At 35.0% G+C, this 18714-nt stretch overlaps 1 protein-coding gene across 1 annotated transcript in view; it reads right to left on the bottom strand.

Annotated features, from left to right (window-relative positions):
• The window catches only part of LOC149794665 (huntingtin-like), a 207984-nt gene that overhangs the window by 186177 nt on the left and 3093 nt on the right, over positions 1–18714 (bottom strand). Inside the window, exons 2-6 of the mRNA XM_089964272.1 lie at positions 16766–16905; positions 11497–11635; positions 10303–10444; positions 7096–7277; positions 5484–5673 (exon numbers count right to left, since the gene is read on the bottom strand). Of these exons, the coding sequence (XP_089820398.1) occupies positions 5484–5673; positions 7096–7277; positions 10303–10444; positions 11497–11635; positions 16766–16905 (793 nt within the window). The remainder of the gene's footprint in view (positions 1–5483; positions 5674–7095; positions 7278–10302; positions 10445–11496; positions 11636–16765; positions 16906–18714) is intronic.

Here is an 18714-nt window from a genome sequence, read left to right as displayed (position 1 = left end):
TTCGGTGTCTGAATTTCCGAATAAAATTTAAATAAATGTCTTTGTCCAAGAATTCTCTATGAGCACTTAAATATTCCCAGAGAAATGAATTATTCTTTTAGAATCCAAATAGTTGAAAGAAAATTTAAAATAACTCAAATGGTCACAATAGAGAAAAAAAAAACAACACTTTACATCCCAGTAGAAGCCCGGCTGACTAATTTCTCTATATACAAAGGTTATACGGTAACTTGAGATGCAAAACAGATTCCCGGATCAGGATCAACCCTCCAGAATTTCGAGAAAAGCATAGAAGTATTTACGTCTAAAGTCACGTAGTCCCAGTCAGCCTCAATTTCACTATTATCATTCACACATTAAGAATGAAGTTTTAAAAAAGCGGTTGTTTCTCAATCAAGGTCAGGAACTAGGTCAGCAAAAAAAGATAAAAAGTTCTATTTTTAGGTGTTTTTGACTAAACAGTAAGGTGAAACTAATTTCTGAAAAGTATCAAATTCTAGTCAACAAAACTGCATTTACCATGTAACATGTAATGAAATAAAAATAAAAAGATTTTAAAACTTACAAACAATTAAATTAAATTAAATCAAATATAAATTAAATCAAATATACATAACGAAGCCCCGAGTGGCCAAGTGATCTAAAGTGCTCTCCATTACGGATCACTGCCATCTCACCTCTGTCTGCGTGGGTTCGAGTCTAGGATTCGGCCAATGTGGGTATGTGAGAAAGCTTGCCAGTAGCTTCTCGTGGGTTGGTGGTTCTTCCCGGGGTTTTCCGGGTTCTTCCTCCACCATTAATACTGGCCGCCATGCATAGCCTATCGTGTGCTGAAAAATGGCGTTAAACCCCACAACAACAACAACAAATATACATAACAATAGCTACTCTAAGATGGTCAAGGGACATAACTCTTAATACTGCCACAAAGTGCTCATAAGGATACCAGACTGAAAAAGCTTGTGCACAAAGAGCTGTAATTATTCACCATGAGTCTTAACTGTGGCATAACCAATAATAGAAAAAATTAACTTTGATAATCAGTTTAACTTTTGTTAAATTCTGATATATGCATGTACACAAGATGCATCAAAAACGGTAAAAGTATAAATTCTTCACATAACAGTGACATCTTCATTCTCAATATATGACCTTAAGAACCAACTATTAAGTCAACAATCAGCAGACCTGCCAACCCTGACAAATCCGTCTCAGTAATATAGTTGATTTTTTTCCATAAGATTGACCAGTTTTCAGCAAGGTGCAACAAAATATCAATAACTGCTGTTGTAAAGCTGGAAAACGTAATTAAAAGTTTGATGCATCAACTATAAACATTATGTTCAACTGAAAAGTTTGTAAAGTAAGCGTAGACTTTATTTACAACTAGTACAGTTGCACAAACTCTAGTTCCGAACCCTATGCAGCTCAATGACTAGTTGCTATCTCTCAACTTGACATAATTCTTGGAAATTCTTTTCCATTTCACAAGAATCACATGATGACAGCAATCATATCTCCCACCACGATATACTCAAATTGCCAAGTGATGTCCAATAAACATAATTGTGTCCTTTCCAGCTTTTATTCACAAGAATTGGAATACTCCTTTTTATTCTTCTGTGATGATTATTAACACTTTTCTAGAAGCTTATTTTCCCTTTCATCTTAAACATGCATCACTTTCTGGACGTCATTTTTAAAAATGATTTGGATGAACAAATAGGTGCAGTTTAAAGCATCTGGGGTGCTGTTGTAAAGTTAGTCTGGTTCCCTGACTAATTTCACTAATTCTAAGATGAAACCCAGATCTAAATAAAACACGGATGAACCAATTATCCGGATTTTTCGGCAACAATAATTTTTCTGTAGTTTTAGCTAGTATGCCGTAAGTCCATATTTTACAGGTAATTTTCTTAAGACTTAAGGCAAAATCGTAAGAGTTGGCAGATCTGAAACAGGACATCTATTTATAATGGGGCTCAACAAAATCAGTGTAACGTGCCCATTATTATGGGTCTGTACAAAAATCAGAGTATTACATGTCCCCTTTCTTATGGGACTCTACAAAATCAAAGTACAAAACTTAGAATACTACATACCCTTTATTACAGGACACTACAAAAATCAGAGTAAAGTCTATCCTTTTCTTTGGAACTATACAAAAAGCAGAGTACAACATGTGCTTTATTATCAGATTGTACAAAAATCTGACTATAATGTGCCCTTTATTATGGAACTCTACAAAAAAAAACAGAGTACAATGTGTCCTTTATATTGGTACTTTGAGCCCTTTACAAAATGAATTCTACCAAACTCAGGGTGCAATGTTCTCTTTATTATGGAACTCTACAAAAATAAGGGTACTAAAAACCCTTTACAAAGGGACTCTACAAAAATCAGAGTACAATATGCCCTTTTTAAACACTGGAACTCTATAAAAAATCAGAGCATCATCTGACTTTTGTTATGGGACTCTATAAAACTGAGAGTGCGATACAGCCCTTCTCATCCCATGCAAGAACAGAATTCAAAGTAGTAGACAAGACTAGTTTACTATCAAGTCTGCAGGATGCTGAACTCAGTGACATATAATGGGTATTTCAAAAGTTCTAAATATTTTGTTGTATTACATATTTGTTTTCTTTGGACCTATTAATAAATTCAATGCCAAATGATAGACAGCATAGTGTTCTATAAAATCTGAACAACACTGAACACATGGAGATGCATGCATGTGTTGTAACATAGGTAAATAACAGTGATGTAAACATGTCAGAGAATGAGAACAATTCTGTTACTGTGCAAAAAGCATACTGTACAATCCGGGCACTCTTAGGGTATTCACTGAATGAATTCAAAGCAGACTTGGACAAAGTTCACAGAAGTAACTCTGTCATATCCAACAATTTTGAGCTAATATTTCATTCTTTTAAAGGTGGTCTTGGAACACCATTGTCTGTCACTGATAAGCGAGAAGTGGCTGCTGAAAGGGGGCAGCTGATGGAGATGCTCACCACACAGAAGTAATTTTTTAAATCCAAGTCATTTATTCATTAGTGATTTTTAAGATACTGAAGAATCATTTGAAACTCAAAAAGATTAAGGTAAGACAGACTTGGGTTTAAATCGCCAAACAGCTACTGCTAGGGACCAGAGATATTTGAATGAGATTTTCACATGTGATGAAACTGGATTTACTCTTTTTAACATAGCCTAAGAGCAAATAAAAAATAGCCAGGATTGGAGAAAACAAACAGAGACAACAAACCGCTGGACACAGTCAAACTGTCATGAGAAAGGACCAGCATGGTTCATACAGACCGTGGGTACAAAAATTCCAAGGATTTTTTAAGGACCTTTTCCAATATTCGAGGAGTTTATTGATTGACATTACATAACTTAGTTTTTGCATATGTCTTCATTCTGGAAATCATTTCAGTTCAATCCAGACCAAGACACAACTTCAAACACATCACATAATTATTAACATTTATAACATCTGAAGCATATATTTTTTGCTTTTGTAACAGTGAGAATGATTCAGTTTTAAAAGAGAGAAAAAAATCACTTCTTATTCGCATGTGGTCAACATCAGTCACTATTTTTTAAAATTTATATATACATTTGATTAGGTTTTCTTGTTATTCTATCTCAACATTTAAACTTTTCTTAGTTCATTCAGTTCATTATTCAAAATCTTCATTTCCATTTCATTTGCCTTTCCCTAGCAGGTCAACTTAAAGAGTTCGCTTGTATCTGAAAACTTATTTTCTCTGTTGCCTCAGGTTTATCACACAAATGATTGTCATTAATTTTCAAGTCTTGAATGTCTGAATCACTTCTTTCTTTTTTATCTCATCAATTTCTCCACTGAAAGACATTTTTTCTTGTCTTGATGGGTTTCCTTTTTCTCTGTCTCTCATTCCAAGCGTCATATCTATGCTGGGTCATTCTTGGGGTGGGTTGGGAATAGATAAGCATTCCTTCTCAGTAACACGGCAATTCTATAGTATATTGATAAAGTGCTTTTTTTCTTTTTAAAAAAACAAAAGAAGAGGTGCCACTTTAGAGCAGATTCCCCCATTGCTTGAAATGCCTATTACATTATCACAAGCACTGAATAGGTTAAAACGTTTAATTAGTCCTTAGTATGCTTTGTTCATGTGCCATTTTGATTTGTACAAACACTGCTTTTTCTTCATGGCTGACAGGTTTTTGACAAGCCTGTTTACTAGATACCACATATTTGTTTAGTTTACTTCGGCCAGTGTGTCAGTTTACTTGTACCCTTGTTAAATGAATCTGGTAGATCATTGTAGAAATGAGTGAATTCAAGAGCTCACAACATTCCATCCTATTTTGTATTTGTTTTCGATCAAAACACTCAGTTTTTATATTATTACACCTGCATCTAGGACTTCAAGCTGTCATGTTTTTGTTTTTTTTAAACTCATGGAAATTCAAGGAGTTTTCAATGAAAAATACCCTATTATCAAACTGAATTAATTTCCAAGGACCAAGCCTGTTTTCTAGGACTGTGTCAACCTTGCCCAGTCATCCAGGTATCTGCCTTAATCTGCTAGTGTCAATGGACATTGTTATGACTCCAAAAGATTGACAAAAGTTATGAAACATTACTGAACTAATTGCCAGCACATCAATACCCATGATATCCATCTGCTGCATAACAATGCATCATCGCATGAATCTGCTGTTATGATGACTTCCTGAAAGAGCACAGCATCCAAACTGACCCACACTGCCCATTATGGCCCTTATTTAGCTCCAGTAGATTTATGGCCGACATCATTATCAAAGATTCACTGAGTGGTAAATGATTTGAAAGCCACAATGCAGTTACCAGTGCTGTTTTGAAGCATATGAACAACATCTCAAAATCTGGATGCATTTAATAACAGAATAAATGGGCTGAGAAAGCATGTATAGATTCATGGGGAGTACTCTGAGATGATGTCCTTGTCACCAATAAAGAACTCTGTTGTATAGTGCACTTATATTTGGAACTTTTTAAATACCACTTGTATTATCATTCAAAGTAACATAAAAATAAATTACTGCAAAAAAAGTTACTACAATATCAAATTACATTTGTAGCTTCCAAATTTCAGATGTGGGTTGAAAATTCATCACAACGGCAACTAGATCTTTTTTCTTTTTCTGTAAACCATTTCCTCACACAACAATATAGAGAATGCAGCTCTCAGACTGCATAAAGAAATCTAATATTATCCACACAATTCTTCTTGAGGGAAGGAACATAAAAAGTCCAACAGCAACACAATTTAGCAACTTAAACTACTTTATCTTTCCAAAATGAATTTTGATTAAGTACCTAGACTACTTTAAAAAAAAAACAACAAACAACTAATTACATCAGTCACTAGCTCTGTGGAAAGGAAGGTTAAGATTACAATAAAGAAACTGAGAATATAGTGGGTGATTGAATGAATTAGTCTTACCTCCTCCTCTGAAAGATTCACCCTCCATGTCTTTTTGGTAAATATATGTCTTTTTTATGCTCCCCAGTGTGGTAAGCAGTGTCCGTAACTCTGCTGGAGGTGTTCTCAGTAACTGCTGTAGTGCCTCAAGGCAAGCATTCACAACATTGTGATCTTGATGTCCCAAATGATACAGCAGCAACTGGTATAGCTATGAAAATAAAAATAATCAGCAAAGTAAGCACAAGTTTTATCATGGAAGCAGGTGTAGAAAAAAAATATTTCCATGTAATCTGAAGTCTAGAATACAATAAAAGCTCACTATATCATAGTTTTGCACCTTGACAATTTTAGTGTCGCTCTGAAAACGTTTGTACCCAGACAGAGACTCAAACTTAGGTTTTCCCTAATTGTAGACAGGCACTCTACCATGGCAATACTCCTAATCTGGTTTTTGAAGAGATGGACTTAAAAATGCACTTAGCAAGAACAAGACACTTTAGCTGTTGGGGTCTAAAGTAAAGGCACACTTTTCACTTATTATTAAGCAATAGGTGCATCTAACTGGTAGAATATGATAATAACAGATTTTTTATTTCATTTTAGTGAATCTAACAAATTTTTAGTGAACATTTTGAAACAATAAAGAAAAAGGTTGATACTGGAATGGACTTATACAATGATACAAGCACAATTTGTTTTACAATACAGACTCATTTATGTAGCTTTTGATTTATTTATGTATGTGACAAGTAAAATTTGTTTTACAACATTGACTGATTTGTGTATTTTTAGGTTTATTTTCATTTGGTCATTTTTTGGTTGTTGTTGTTGTTATAGGGTTTAACGCCATTATTCAGCACAAGATAGGCTATACATGGCGGCCAGTATTAATGGTGGAGGAAGAACCCAGGAAAACCCCGGGAAGAACCACCGACCCATGAGAAGCTACCAGCAAGCTTTCTCACATATCCACACTGGCCGAGCCCGAGACTCGAACCCATGCAGACAGAGGTGAGATGGCAGCGATCCTTGACGAAGGGCACTTTAGACCACTCGGCCACTCGGGGCCCCAGCATTTTTTTGGTTTATTTATATATGCAACAAGCAAAATTTGTTTTACAACATCAACTCATTTGTGAACTTATTGGTTTATATTTATACATGCAATACAATCATGATACACATCATACTGAAGACAATTATTAAGTATTGAGATAAACGTGGCTGATGATACCGCAGTGTAACAATGGCAACAATTATCCAGTGGATTACCCTATTGCTACTTAGCTAAGTCAACATGAACAACAACTGACAGGCATATTAGTCTCATAAATTGATACTTGTTTTAAATTTATGTAAAACAAACCTCACACCCAGCCCACCCCAACAGACTATATCAAAATGTTAAAACCACTGTGCACATCCGAAGATCCAACCCTCCATCATATCACAAGATGTTAAGTCTCCATCATGAACAGTACAATGTGGTTGCACATCTGGTCAGGCTGGGTCAAATAATACCCGATTTTTCAACAAAAAGTACACGGATAACTAGTTATAATGCTATATGAAAATATGAGAATGAGGTGTTCATATGTTTATCGAGCCAACACTCAGTGTCATCTTCTACCTTCATCAGCTGATCCTTGCTGACTGCCTCTTCCTTCTGCTTTGCCATGATACCAAAACTGCCTTTCATGCCCTCATCATTAGGACTAGGGTTAGCAAGGTGTGGGATCAGACTTCTCAGACATACAATCACTCCCAGCAACTTGTGAACACTTATTTCATTATCCACTGGTAAAACCATTTCTGAAAATTTATTAAGATACATGTCCCACAGATTACAGTTCAAGAAGCTGGGTAATGATTATTTATTAAAATCATTAATATACTAAATATTGCACATCAATACTCACACACACACACACACACACACACATTGAAATACCTGATTTTGAAATGCCATTATTTATTTCTGCAAATGATTTAAGTGAAGGTCTTTCTTTCTTTTCACTATGGTTTGGTTTGTTTTCTTTTCCAAATCCAAGTCCAAAGGAGTACATGCCAATTATTTTCTGATTATGTTCTCAGACACGCAAATATTAAAACCATGTGCTTTCAAACAAGCTATAGAATTAAATTTCCTATTACATTCTTTGCTCCTGCTAAAATATTATAAATTCACAGTTCATTCTTGTTGCCAAATAAGTACCATACTTTTAGAGAGTTGGTTTATACCCAACACATTTTTATTTTAAGCCCATGATTCACACTGTTCCGATAATCACTGTCATTGACAATATAATTTTAGAACTTGGGTAGTACTGCTTTCTAATATCTTGAGTACACATGCAATTACATGGTGTATACATTTTAAAAACTTCTGCTACATGAAGGTAATCATGTCAAATTTTTGAAAGATCTAATGGAATGGCATATTTAAAGTATCTTGGGTAAAGTAGTACATTTTATGTTGTCGTGTCCATGGCTTCAAGTAGATCATGTAATCATTTTTCAGAAGAATACACAACAGATATAAAAGAGGAGCACAATTTAATTTTGAGGATTGTTCAATAAATTTAAATGGCCTTTTTTGTATGTAAACTCAAAGCATTCACCATAAAATCTACTTGCTTCTGTAATGTAAAATAATAAATCCATGATTATATACAGTAAATATCATGTATTTAAAGTTTGCAGGAAATTCTTTTAACAAAGCTAATCTTCTTGGTTTTCTTCATAAAATTCTGATCCTAGAATATACAAGCTTGGTTCAGCATTAGTAGTCACTGTGGTATATTCCTAGTGTCGGGACAAAATAATGCAGTACCCAAGTACACATATATGATACATGTGAATAAATATACATTACTGATTACATCACTTTTGTATTCACTCTTTTTATGAATTGTTTGTCATTCTTCAGCTTTCTTTCAGCTTCTTCTGAACTCAAATACAGCCATTCAAACACCTGCACTGCCCAACTTAGGTGGAACTTGGACAATCCAAGCCAAATAATTAGAAAATCTCACTGTTCCAAATCCAGATAAGACTATCCATGTTAGGGATTTTATAAAACAGGTTTCAATACTAAAACAAAATGCCAAAATTTGATTTCAAATGTTAAACAGCGAGACACACTTGAAGCGTGCTAGAACTGTAAACAAAAATCCTCTTGTCAACAGGAGTTACAGCCAATACAGAAACTGGAATGGGGGAACTTTGCAAAATGACAAATGCTGAGACATGATCCAGGCTGTTCTGGACACGATTCAAACACTTTACCCAGTTTCATTTATGAGGTGCGTGTACAAGCATGTGTGTGCGACTTGGATTTTTAACATACCTTTAAAAAAATTCAGTCATATCGCTATGATATAAGCAGTGTGGCACTTGATAGTGATGCCTTGCATTGAGGCATCATGCCTCAGACATGTAGCATCATGGCCCACCCAGTCACATTATCTTGACACCAGGCCGACCAGTCCTAACATTAACCTCTTAATGCCGAGTGCCAAGTGAGGCAGCTATTTATATCTTTTTTCTAATAAGTCTTTGATATGATTTGGACAGGGTTTGAACCCATGACCTCCTGCATCCAAGGTGGATGCTCTAACCACTAAGGCCACAGAAGCAGTCATTTGTGAAAAGTCAACCAAAGTTTTATTTGATCAACAATATGGAGTATGTCACAAACCACTTCAAATACAAAGATCACTAAAATATGGAAACCAGGTCTGAGATGACCAAGATACTGAGGGTGTACCACGATCAGAGCACACCTCCCCGCTGCTCTGTATCCTACACTGGCTATCCATTCGATCCAGAATCAAACACAAAATTTGTTCTCTGTGCTTCGTTTCACTGATGGACTCTAGTCCAACATACCTATCCGACCTCACCCATGTGTACACACCAGCAAGATACTTACGCTCCTCTTCTGACAATCATATACTCATTATTCCCACTATGAAAACAAAGTCATATGGACAGCATTCTTTTGCATACCAGGGCCCAGCAACGTGGAATGAATTGCCCACTGAACTTAGACACAAAGACACAGTGATCCCATTCAAGAGTGCTCTCAAAACTCACTTATTTCAACTGCAAGAATAAACTTAAAGACCTAATAATGTTTCCTACTTAAAATATTCTCAGCATGTTTTTTATGTTTTCTAATTTCATGGTCTTTGTTTTTGTAATCATATAATTATATATGTTTTTTATCTTATTGATCATAGGTGCAGGTGCTTGTTTGGCTGTTGGTTGATGTTAATGGCACCTGTTGCACATGAATTGCTTCCCAAAATACAAACAGAAGCAGCTAACAAAGGCTGACTTTGGGTTGGTATCAAACCCCAAATCTTCGGATTATGAGTCTGATAGTCAAACAACTAAGCTACCATGGCATAGGTCCAAAATAATGATGGTATAATGAATGGATAACTGATAATACAAAGTCAATCAAGCATGAAAAGCATGTCATAGTGACCTAGCTTTGGGTCTGGTTAGTAACTTTTACTAAGCTGTATTCACACATCATTCGCAGGATAATGAAGGTCTAACAAAATCAGGGCATGAAAAGTAGGTTGAATTACTCTACCTAAGACAACTCAACATACCAGTTTTCATGTGTAGGTGAAACAGGGTCTGATAAAGAGGGAAAATGAACAAACACACTAATGAACATATCAACAAACTGGACAAATCCCATATCACCTCCCAACTTTGGTGGTGTAGGGATAATCACCAATACCAATATTTACACAATCAATTCTGCACATATTCTGTGCTTTGTATTTATAAAATACGAGCTATTAAATTCATTCCCTACCAAGTAGGTTATTAAGAAGGAAGCTGTAGAATAAGCACGGATTTCGGGAATAATGGCAGATCAGAGCAAGGCTGCTGGCAGCAGTACGTCGACACGAAGCCGTAGAGGAATTCAGGTCTTCCAGAAAAGCTTTCAATAATATCTGAAATTACAAACAATTATGGATGCATATTTAGGTCATATGAGGAGCTAAAAGCACACAAAAATTCTACAGAACACTATGTCTAGGCTGTTAAAATGGCATGATAATATGATTTTAAGCAACAATGGTTACAAATCATATTGCTGACCATGCTAACAGTCACCAATGAAAAAGTAACACCAGCTATGTTAAAGTTGGAATTAAACAAATTTCCTCTAGAAAGAATCTTGAGAAAAAAAAGCTCTAGTTAGTGAAATGTTTCTGCACTATCTCGAACTGCCCTGCAATAGCCCTTTATCTCTGGTATATGAACAGGCAATAAACATCAAAAACCAAATAAGATGTGGGTCAAGGTACAAAAACAGCCTTTCTTGTGTTATTTGATCTGTAATGCAAATACATAATTGTACATTGTTAAAGTACCACAATACTGAGTAAATGATTTGTTAATCATCCATGCCTAAATATTGCCAGAGATCTTATTCTGAATTTTTATGTTGGTTCATGCACATCAACAGATCACTGCCAAACATATCCCACAATTTGAAGTCTGCATCTTCATTGATGCATGTGTGTGTTTGTGCATGCAATTTTGTTTTTTAATGTAAATTTTTCAGTCATATTGCTATGATGTCTGCAGTGTGGCAGTTTATAGTGATGTCTAGTGCTGGGGCATCATGCCGCAGACATGTAGTATGATGAACCCAGTCACATTATCCTGACACCAGGCCGAACAGTCCAAACACTAACCCCTTAATGCTGAGCACCTAGCAAGGCAGCTGTCAGTACCATTTTTATAAGTCTATTGTATGACTTGGCTGGGAAAGAATCTGCAACCTCTCACATCTGAGGAGTACATTCTAACCACAAGGCCACTGGAGCGGTTCTGCGTTGGTGTAGGATTGATGGTCAGTGACACAGATGTGCAGGATGATATTATCAATGTCTTTGTTTTAAAACAATACACAGGAATTATTAATATTATCTAGAAGTGATGCCCAGGTCTTGCAACCTACTAATGCAAGCAAGACTTCAACAACTTTGGTACTCACCTTGACTTCAGCATCATTAGCAAAGCTCATCAACACAGGACAAATCTTTGTCATGGTTGCAAGCAAAACCTCCTGGATTGATTCTTCTTCTCGATGGCATATGCGAGTCAAGCAAGGTAACAAGTTTACAATGTATGGTCTGTAATATTAGAAAAAACTTATTCATAACATAAATAAATCAATAAGTTGTTGAATCCTTATATTATAATGCCATGACATAAAAATTATAATTAAAAAGGTCAAACACTGCAAAGGGAGAGTACCTGAGATATCTGAATACACTTCAAAGCCATTTCACTGCTCAAGATACACTTCAAAGACAATCCACTGCTAAAGTATATTTCAGAGCCATTTCATTTCAAATAATAAGCTTGAAAGCAATTTAACTACTATGAACAAGATTAGACTTTTTACACATTAAAAAAATCTTGGATTAAAGCTTGTTTTATATAAAATTTTAAAACCTGTTGAGATAAATGAAATTTTATATTAAAACTGACATTTTTAAAATTATAAAACTCCTAGCATAACTTAATTACATTAATTTCTTTCACTATAAGGTTGATAAAACTCCTGCAATAGATTAAATATTACATTAACTTCATTCAATATAAAGTTGATAAAACTCCTGCAATAACTTAAATATTACATTAATTTCATTCAATATAAAGTTGATAAAACTCCTGCAATAACTTAAATCTGATATTAAAGCTCATTTTATATAAAATTTATTTTTTAAAAACCTGCAATAACTGGAATATGTTTGCTCAAAATGGCTTCCAAACTAGAGACATTGTTCAAATGTTTTCACAAATTTCAATATGAGCTCTCATGCAAAGATATAAATTTCAATATGAGCACTCATGCAAAGATATAAATTTCAATATGAGCACTCATGCAAAGATATAAATTTCAATATGAGCACTCATGCAAAGATATAAATTTCAATATGAGCACTCATGCAAAGATATAAATTTCAATATGAGCACTCATGCAAAGATACAAATTTCAATATGAGCACTCATGCAAAGATACAAATTTCAATATGAGCACTCATGCAAAGATATAAATTTCAATATGAGCACTCATGCAAAGATATAAATTTCAATATGAGCACTCATGCAAAGATATAAATTTCAATATGAGCACTCATGCAAAGATATAAATTTCAATATGAGCACTCATGCAAAGATATAAATTTCAATATGTTGTTGTTGTTGTTGTTGTGGGGTTTAACGCCATTTTTCAGCACGATAGGCTATACATGGTGGCCAGTATTAATGGTGGAGGAAGAACCCGGAAAACCCCGGAAAGAACCACCGACCCACGAGAAGCTACTGGCAAGCTTTCTCACATGCCCACATTGGCTGAATCTTAGACTCGAACCGCCGCAGACAGAGGTGAGATGGCAGTGATCCGTAACGAAGAGCGCTTTAGACCACTTGGCCACTCGGGGCCCCAATTTCAATATGAGCACTCATGCAAAGATATAAATTTCAATATGAGCACTCATGCAAAGATATAAATTTCAATATATGAGCACTCATGCAAAGATATAAATTTCAATATGAGCACTCATGCAAAGATATAAATTTCAATATGAGCACTCATGCAAAGATATAAATTTCAATATGAGCACTCATGCAAAGATATAAATTTCAATATGAGCACTCATGCAAAGATATAAATTTCAATATGAGCACTCATGCAAAGATATAAATTTCAATATGAGCACTCATGCAAAGATATAAATTTCAATATGAGCACTCATGCAAAGATATAAATTTCAATATGAGCACTCATGCAAAGATATAAATTTCAACATGAGCACTCATGCAAAGATATAAATTTCAACATGAGCACTCATGCAAAGATATAAATTTCAATATGAGCACTCATGCAAAGATATAAATTTCAATATGAGCACTCATGCAAAGATATAAATTTCAACATGAGCACTCATGCAAAGATATAAATTTCAAAAGAAAAAGAGTAAGAATCTTAAGAAAGTCTGTTAGTGAAAACCCCATGTTGATATGACCGTCCATGTAAGAATAACAATAAAAAGATTTTCAAGAAGGCTATTGTGGGTGCTCTATTAGTCTTCAGGATGGCACCATTTAATTGACATTTTGGAGAAACTGTACATAATAAGAAGTTGTTTAGTGAAAACCCCGTGTTGATATGACCATTCAATTTGGAGGAGCAGCCATGGGATAAATGTGTGTGTGTAAAGTTTCATGGCAATCCTCCAAGAGGAGTAGCAATAACAAACTAGTGCCAATGGAAAGACAGAGACAATAGAGAACAGACCATCCGATCAGCTTCTGGTTTATGACCACTAGAGCTAAAATAAACCATGTCCAGATGACTTTTTTTCAGATTAGTGATAATATTTTCAAGATGGCTGCTATGGTGGCCAATATGGAATGTCAGATTAAAACCATTTTCATTTAGGACCAATTAGACATAATCATGAGCCTTTTAGTGAAAACCCACGCTAATATGCCATCTAATCAGGAGGATTTAGTAGCAAATAACAAGATAGTCATATTGTATGTCTGAGGGGCACAATTTTCATTCAGGACAAAGTAGACCATATAATGAATGTGTATATAAGGTTTCATAGCAATCATCCAAATATTTTAGGAGAATTAGCAAATACAGTCTTGTGACAATAGATTGTTGACAGACAACATATCATCCAACTGACCCTCCTGATCTATGACCAGTAGAGCTAAAGACGTTAACTGTTTTTCATTAGAAAATTAGCACACTTTAATTGTACAGCATTGTGAATATTAATGGACATATATTTATTTTTTTTTAGAAAAAAAGTCACCAGGGCCTTTTAAATATTCAGGAAATAAAAATGAACTTTTGTCTTTTCAAAATTAGAAGAGCAAAATTTGTTTACTTATAATTTGAATTTTTAAACTAAAGATTTGATTCATGCAATGTAGGAGTCATCTTATAAGTGTGACATGCAAGTTAAAATTTTTGCTACGTGCAATGTAGGGATCTTATTATAAGTGTGACGTGCGATTTAAGATTTGATACATGCAATATAGGGGTCACCTTTTGAGTCTGACATGCAATTTAAGATTTGATACATGTAGTGCAGGGGTCATCTTATAAGCATGACATGCAACAAATTTGATTTATCTATTTGTAATGCTGGGTGTTTACAGTATTTACAAGATACTGTAAAATCATATATTTTTATATTTTCATGCCATTATTCCCACCCAGAAATGCATATACAGTGTTCATTACACAATACTTCTATTTACATTTATTTCGATTTTATCAACAAGAAAATTTCAATAATTTTATCAACTACAAAGTTAATAAACAATCAATGTTGTTTATCATGTGTTTACTAGTATGTATATTGGTTCCATTTTCATGTGATGTGATGTGATGTGAAGTGATTTGGATTTTTAACATAGCTTTAACACTTTTTCAGTCATATCGCTACGATGTCTGCAATGTGGCAGTTTAGAGTGATGTCTAGCACTGGGGCATCATGCCGCATGATGTTCCACCCAGTCACATTATCCTAACACCAGGCCGACCAGTCCTAACACTAACCTCTTAATGCTGAGCACCAAGCGAGGCAGCTATTAGTACCATTTTTGTAAGTCTTTGGTATGACTCGGCCGAGGATCGAACCCATGACTTCCCACATCCGAGGCAGATGCTCTAACCACTAGGCCACCGGAGCGGTTCCGTTTTCATACAAGTCCAAACAACCCATATTTGTATCATATTCTGTGTTTGCTGTATAAACAAGTATGCCATCAAGATCTCCAAGTTTAAGTTGTCACCAAAGTGTGTCAACTGGGAATGATGGCGATTTCAAGTTATTGTGCAAAAATCATGTTTTTTGCTTTCAGTAACACTGACCATTGAACCTGCAATCAATAGGTTTCTTCCTTACCCTAACTGCAAGCCATCCACAAAGTTTAAGAATATGTATATGAGCTATTGTGTAGAAACCAATTTTCTTCCTCCAGTCAGTGACCTTGACATTTCATCTTCTGACTCCAAATTAATAGAAATCTGTCTATTCCAAAATGCAAGCTATTCACAAAAGTTGATGGAAGTAGATGTTGCAGAACTTAAGTTTTCATGCAGAACATATGTTAACTGATAAACAAACAGATGGAAAGACAGGGTCTTAGCATAACATATTCTCCAGCAAATGGGAGACATTTATAAATCAGTAAAATAACATTTAAAAAGTACTAACAAAGGCCAGGAATATGCTAATGAAAAAACACCAGTGAAATTTAAATGCGTAGTTACTTTAAATCTGCCATAATCAAAACTTTAACATGCTTCATACATCTGCAACTGTAGTCGCACAATAAGATCTCCCATATTTCATACAAGTAAGCCAATCATTGTCAGAATACAGATAAGGCTTCCATATTAATTTTTTTTCTGCATTAAAAAAAAAATGTGGCCTCAGAAAGCTGACTGCCTAGCTCAGTAACAGATGATTCACCCAAATTTTGACCGTGACTTACAGTTTTCAATCAACACCCATCCAGGCCCAATTTTTTCCTATGTTTACAAAAATACGCAGGAATGTGATGCAAGTTAAAACTGCTAATTAACCAAAGTTAATCAGATGTTTTGTCTTAAATATTTATTGTTTACTGTAGAGTTTACCAGGTGTTTTTTAAAGTGTCTATGTTACACAGAATATCAAACAGAAATAGATAAAATCTGTCCATGACAATCTGCATGAGTCACATGGACAGTTATTACATAATACATAAACTGGCCTAATGTGGTCTACAGGATTTGTACGGCATTTTCTGACTGGTGAATCATCATTATGTCACAATACATTCCTAAACGTCAACTATAAGTACATTTAATAATCTGTTCATACTGTGGACAGACAGTAAGAGAAGAAAAATAAAGAGAATTAGGACAACACATCTTGTTAATGGGCAGATATATTTCCGCTATTGAAAAAGAAAATAGTTCCAGAGGCAATGATGCCACAGTGGCAATAACACTTAACCACACTGCAGCGATATAAATTTGTCAAACACAGTTAAAATTCAATGTCCCATTTTCAGATAAATAATAGCAATTTTATCGAAATACTGACTTTATGTGACAATGCAAGGGGACAATTTAATGCAAGTTACTTTAAAATTAAGCTCACTTATATTACAATCAGATCTATCCATAATGTCTGAAATTCTAAAAAACTAGTTACATGAATGTCCTAGCCTGTATACCTAACCTGCATTTTTGTGGTCGTATGAGATGAGCCATTTCTGCAAATCTTGATAGAGCTGCTCTCAGTGATCTGGCTGCTCCATTCTTCTTGATTTCTTTATACAACTCCACCTGAAGCCGACCCAAGTTAGTCTCCAGCAAGGTCTGAAATAAGAAGAACAGTTATATTTAGAAGAGAGGGTGGTTTTATTTGAAATGGCCACTGATAGTATATCCAATCTTTTGACTACTCTCCACAAACAGGACATGTCATTACATGGCTCAAGCCCAGCAGGATTCTAGATTACCGTATTTACCGCATATGTTGGGACACGATAAAATAATTAATTTTTTTCCTGTCCCAGGACTTATGGTGAAACATTTTTTCACTTTGGTCATATGTCCCAAGACTTAAGAAACGAAATAAATTTGTATTGCATTTGTGCTCCCCCCACCAATGCACGTCACAATAAAATAGATAAATAAAACGCTTAATTGATAATAAAAAGAAAGAAACTAACCCTGTGTTGTTATCATTTATTCCTTTTTTCAACATGAGCATTAAAGAATAAAATATTTCCACAAAATCTGTATAAGTAGCGTAGGCTTCCATACTGTAGTGTGATCAATTATGTCCGATACCACACACCATGTTGTTCATTGACATGAACACTTAGAAACAATTGTGTGTGGTTGTGCTCAAAGGTTTGAACATGTTATCCAACTGAAAACTGCAGCCAACAAAATTGCATACAAGAGGGAAATAGTCAACTGATATCTTGAAGACGCCATTCACGCATGACAAGGTGTTGGGTGCAAAATAATCATGATTGAATTATATCCAGGTCTACTGTATGACAATATCTCGCAAATAAAAATCATCATTTGAAAACACATTCACTTGAGTGCAAGTGACAGTCTTTTCACCAGCTAGGGTTACATAATTATCCTTACTATACCAAGCACATAGAAGTCCTGGTGGTGAATAAACACGACTGGCAGCAAGCAGTTAACTCCTTCTTTGAACCTACCGACAGGACATCAAAGACAAAAGGTTATTTTTATTACAAAGCAGGCGATCTCAGAAGCCGAGCCCGGTTACTTCATTTTGTAAAGGATATAAATACAAAGGGTATTTTATTGCAAAGCAAGACGACATCGGAAGTTGACTATGGATTCTGTGAAGTGAGCCGATTTTTTTTTTTGAATATACAAAGACGGCCGAGATATGGAAGCATACTGTCACGGAATAGTGTAAATGTTATTCATTAAATACATGTACTCAGGTTTTCATATTTTTTTGCTGTACAATGATACCCGAGGGTGATTATGTATATGGTCTATTGTATTTCGAAATCGTGAGTACGATTCATCCTATGCCACACATGCAAGGTGCTTTCAATACAGCAAAACGAAAAGTCTAAACGTATAAATACTTTACTGCATGTAAAGGGTCTTTACAATACTAATGGTTTTGTCAGCAAGCAGCCTGCTTAAAGGATTCGCACAACTCCAGCTGTAGGGGTAGGTAATTTTTTGGTTTTAAGTGATAACTAGTGTATTACCATATTTACCATTGCATGTTTGTTATATAGTTTTCTTTATACAGCATAATGCATGCATTTTTTTTATTCTTGTTGCAACGTAGTACAGGTTTTATATTGGTAATGTAAAGCTACATATTTTTTTGAAGAATTGTTTACTATAGTCTTATCGAGCAGGGTTAGGTTTACTATTGAACCTGCCATTTTGTAATTGCCATAATAATATAATCTTTATAACTTACCATGTATGACGTCCTTACGTTATTATGTCTGTATCAAGTTTAGTACACTGTATTGGGTATATTTTCAGCTGTCTGAGGGTAGGAATATCCGGGGTGTCCGGTGTTGTCTGAGGGTAGGAATATCCGGGGTGTCCGGTGTTGTCTGAGTGTAGAAACGTCCGTTTGTCCGGAGCGTTTAAGGAGCCGGA

This window comes from Sinohyriopsis cumingii, chromosome 7 (assembly GCF_028554795.1).
Source record: "Sinohyriopsis cumingii isolate HCF-2022 chromosome 7, ASM2855479v2, whole genome shotgun sequence".
In the NCBI taxonomy this organism is placed as follows: Eukaryota; Metazoa; Mollusca; class Bivalvia; order Unionida; family Unionidae; genus Sinohyriopsis; species Sinohyriopsis cumingii.
This window is presented reverse-complemented; position numbering and strand designations above follow the sequence as displayed.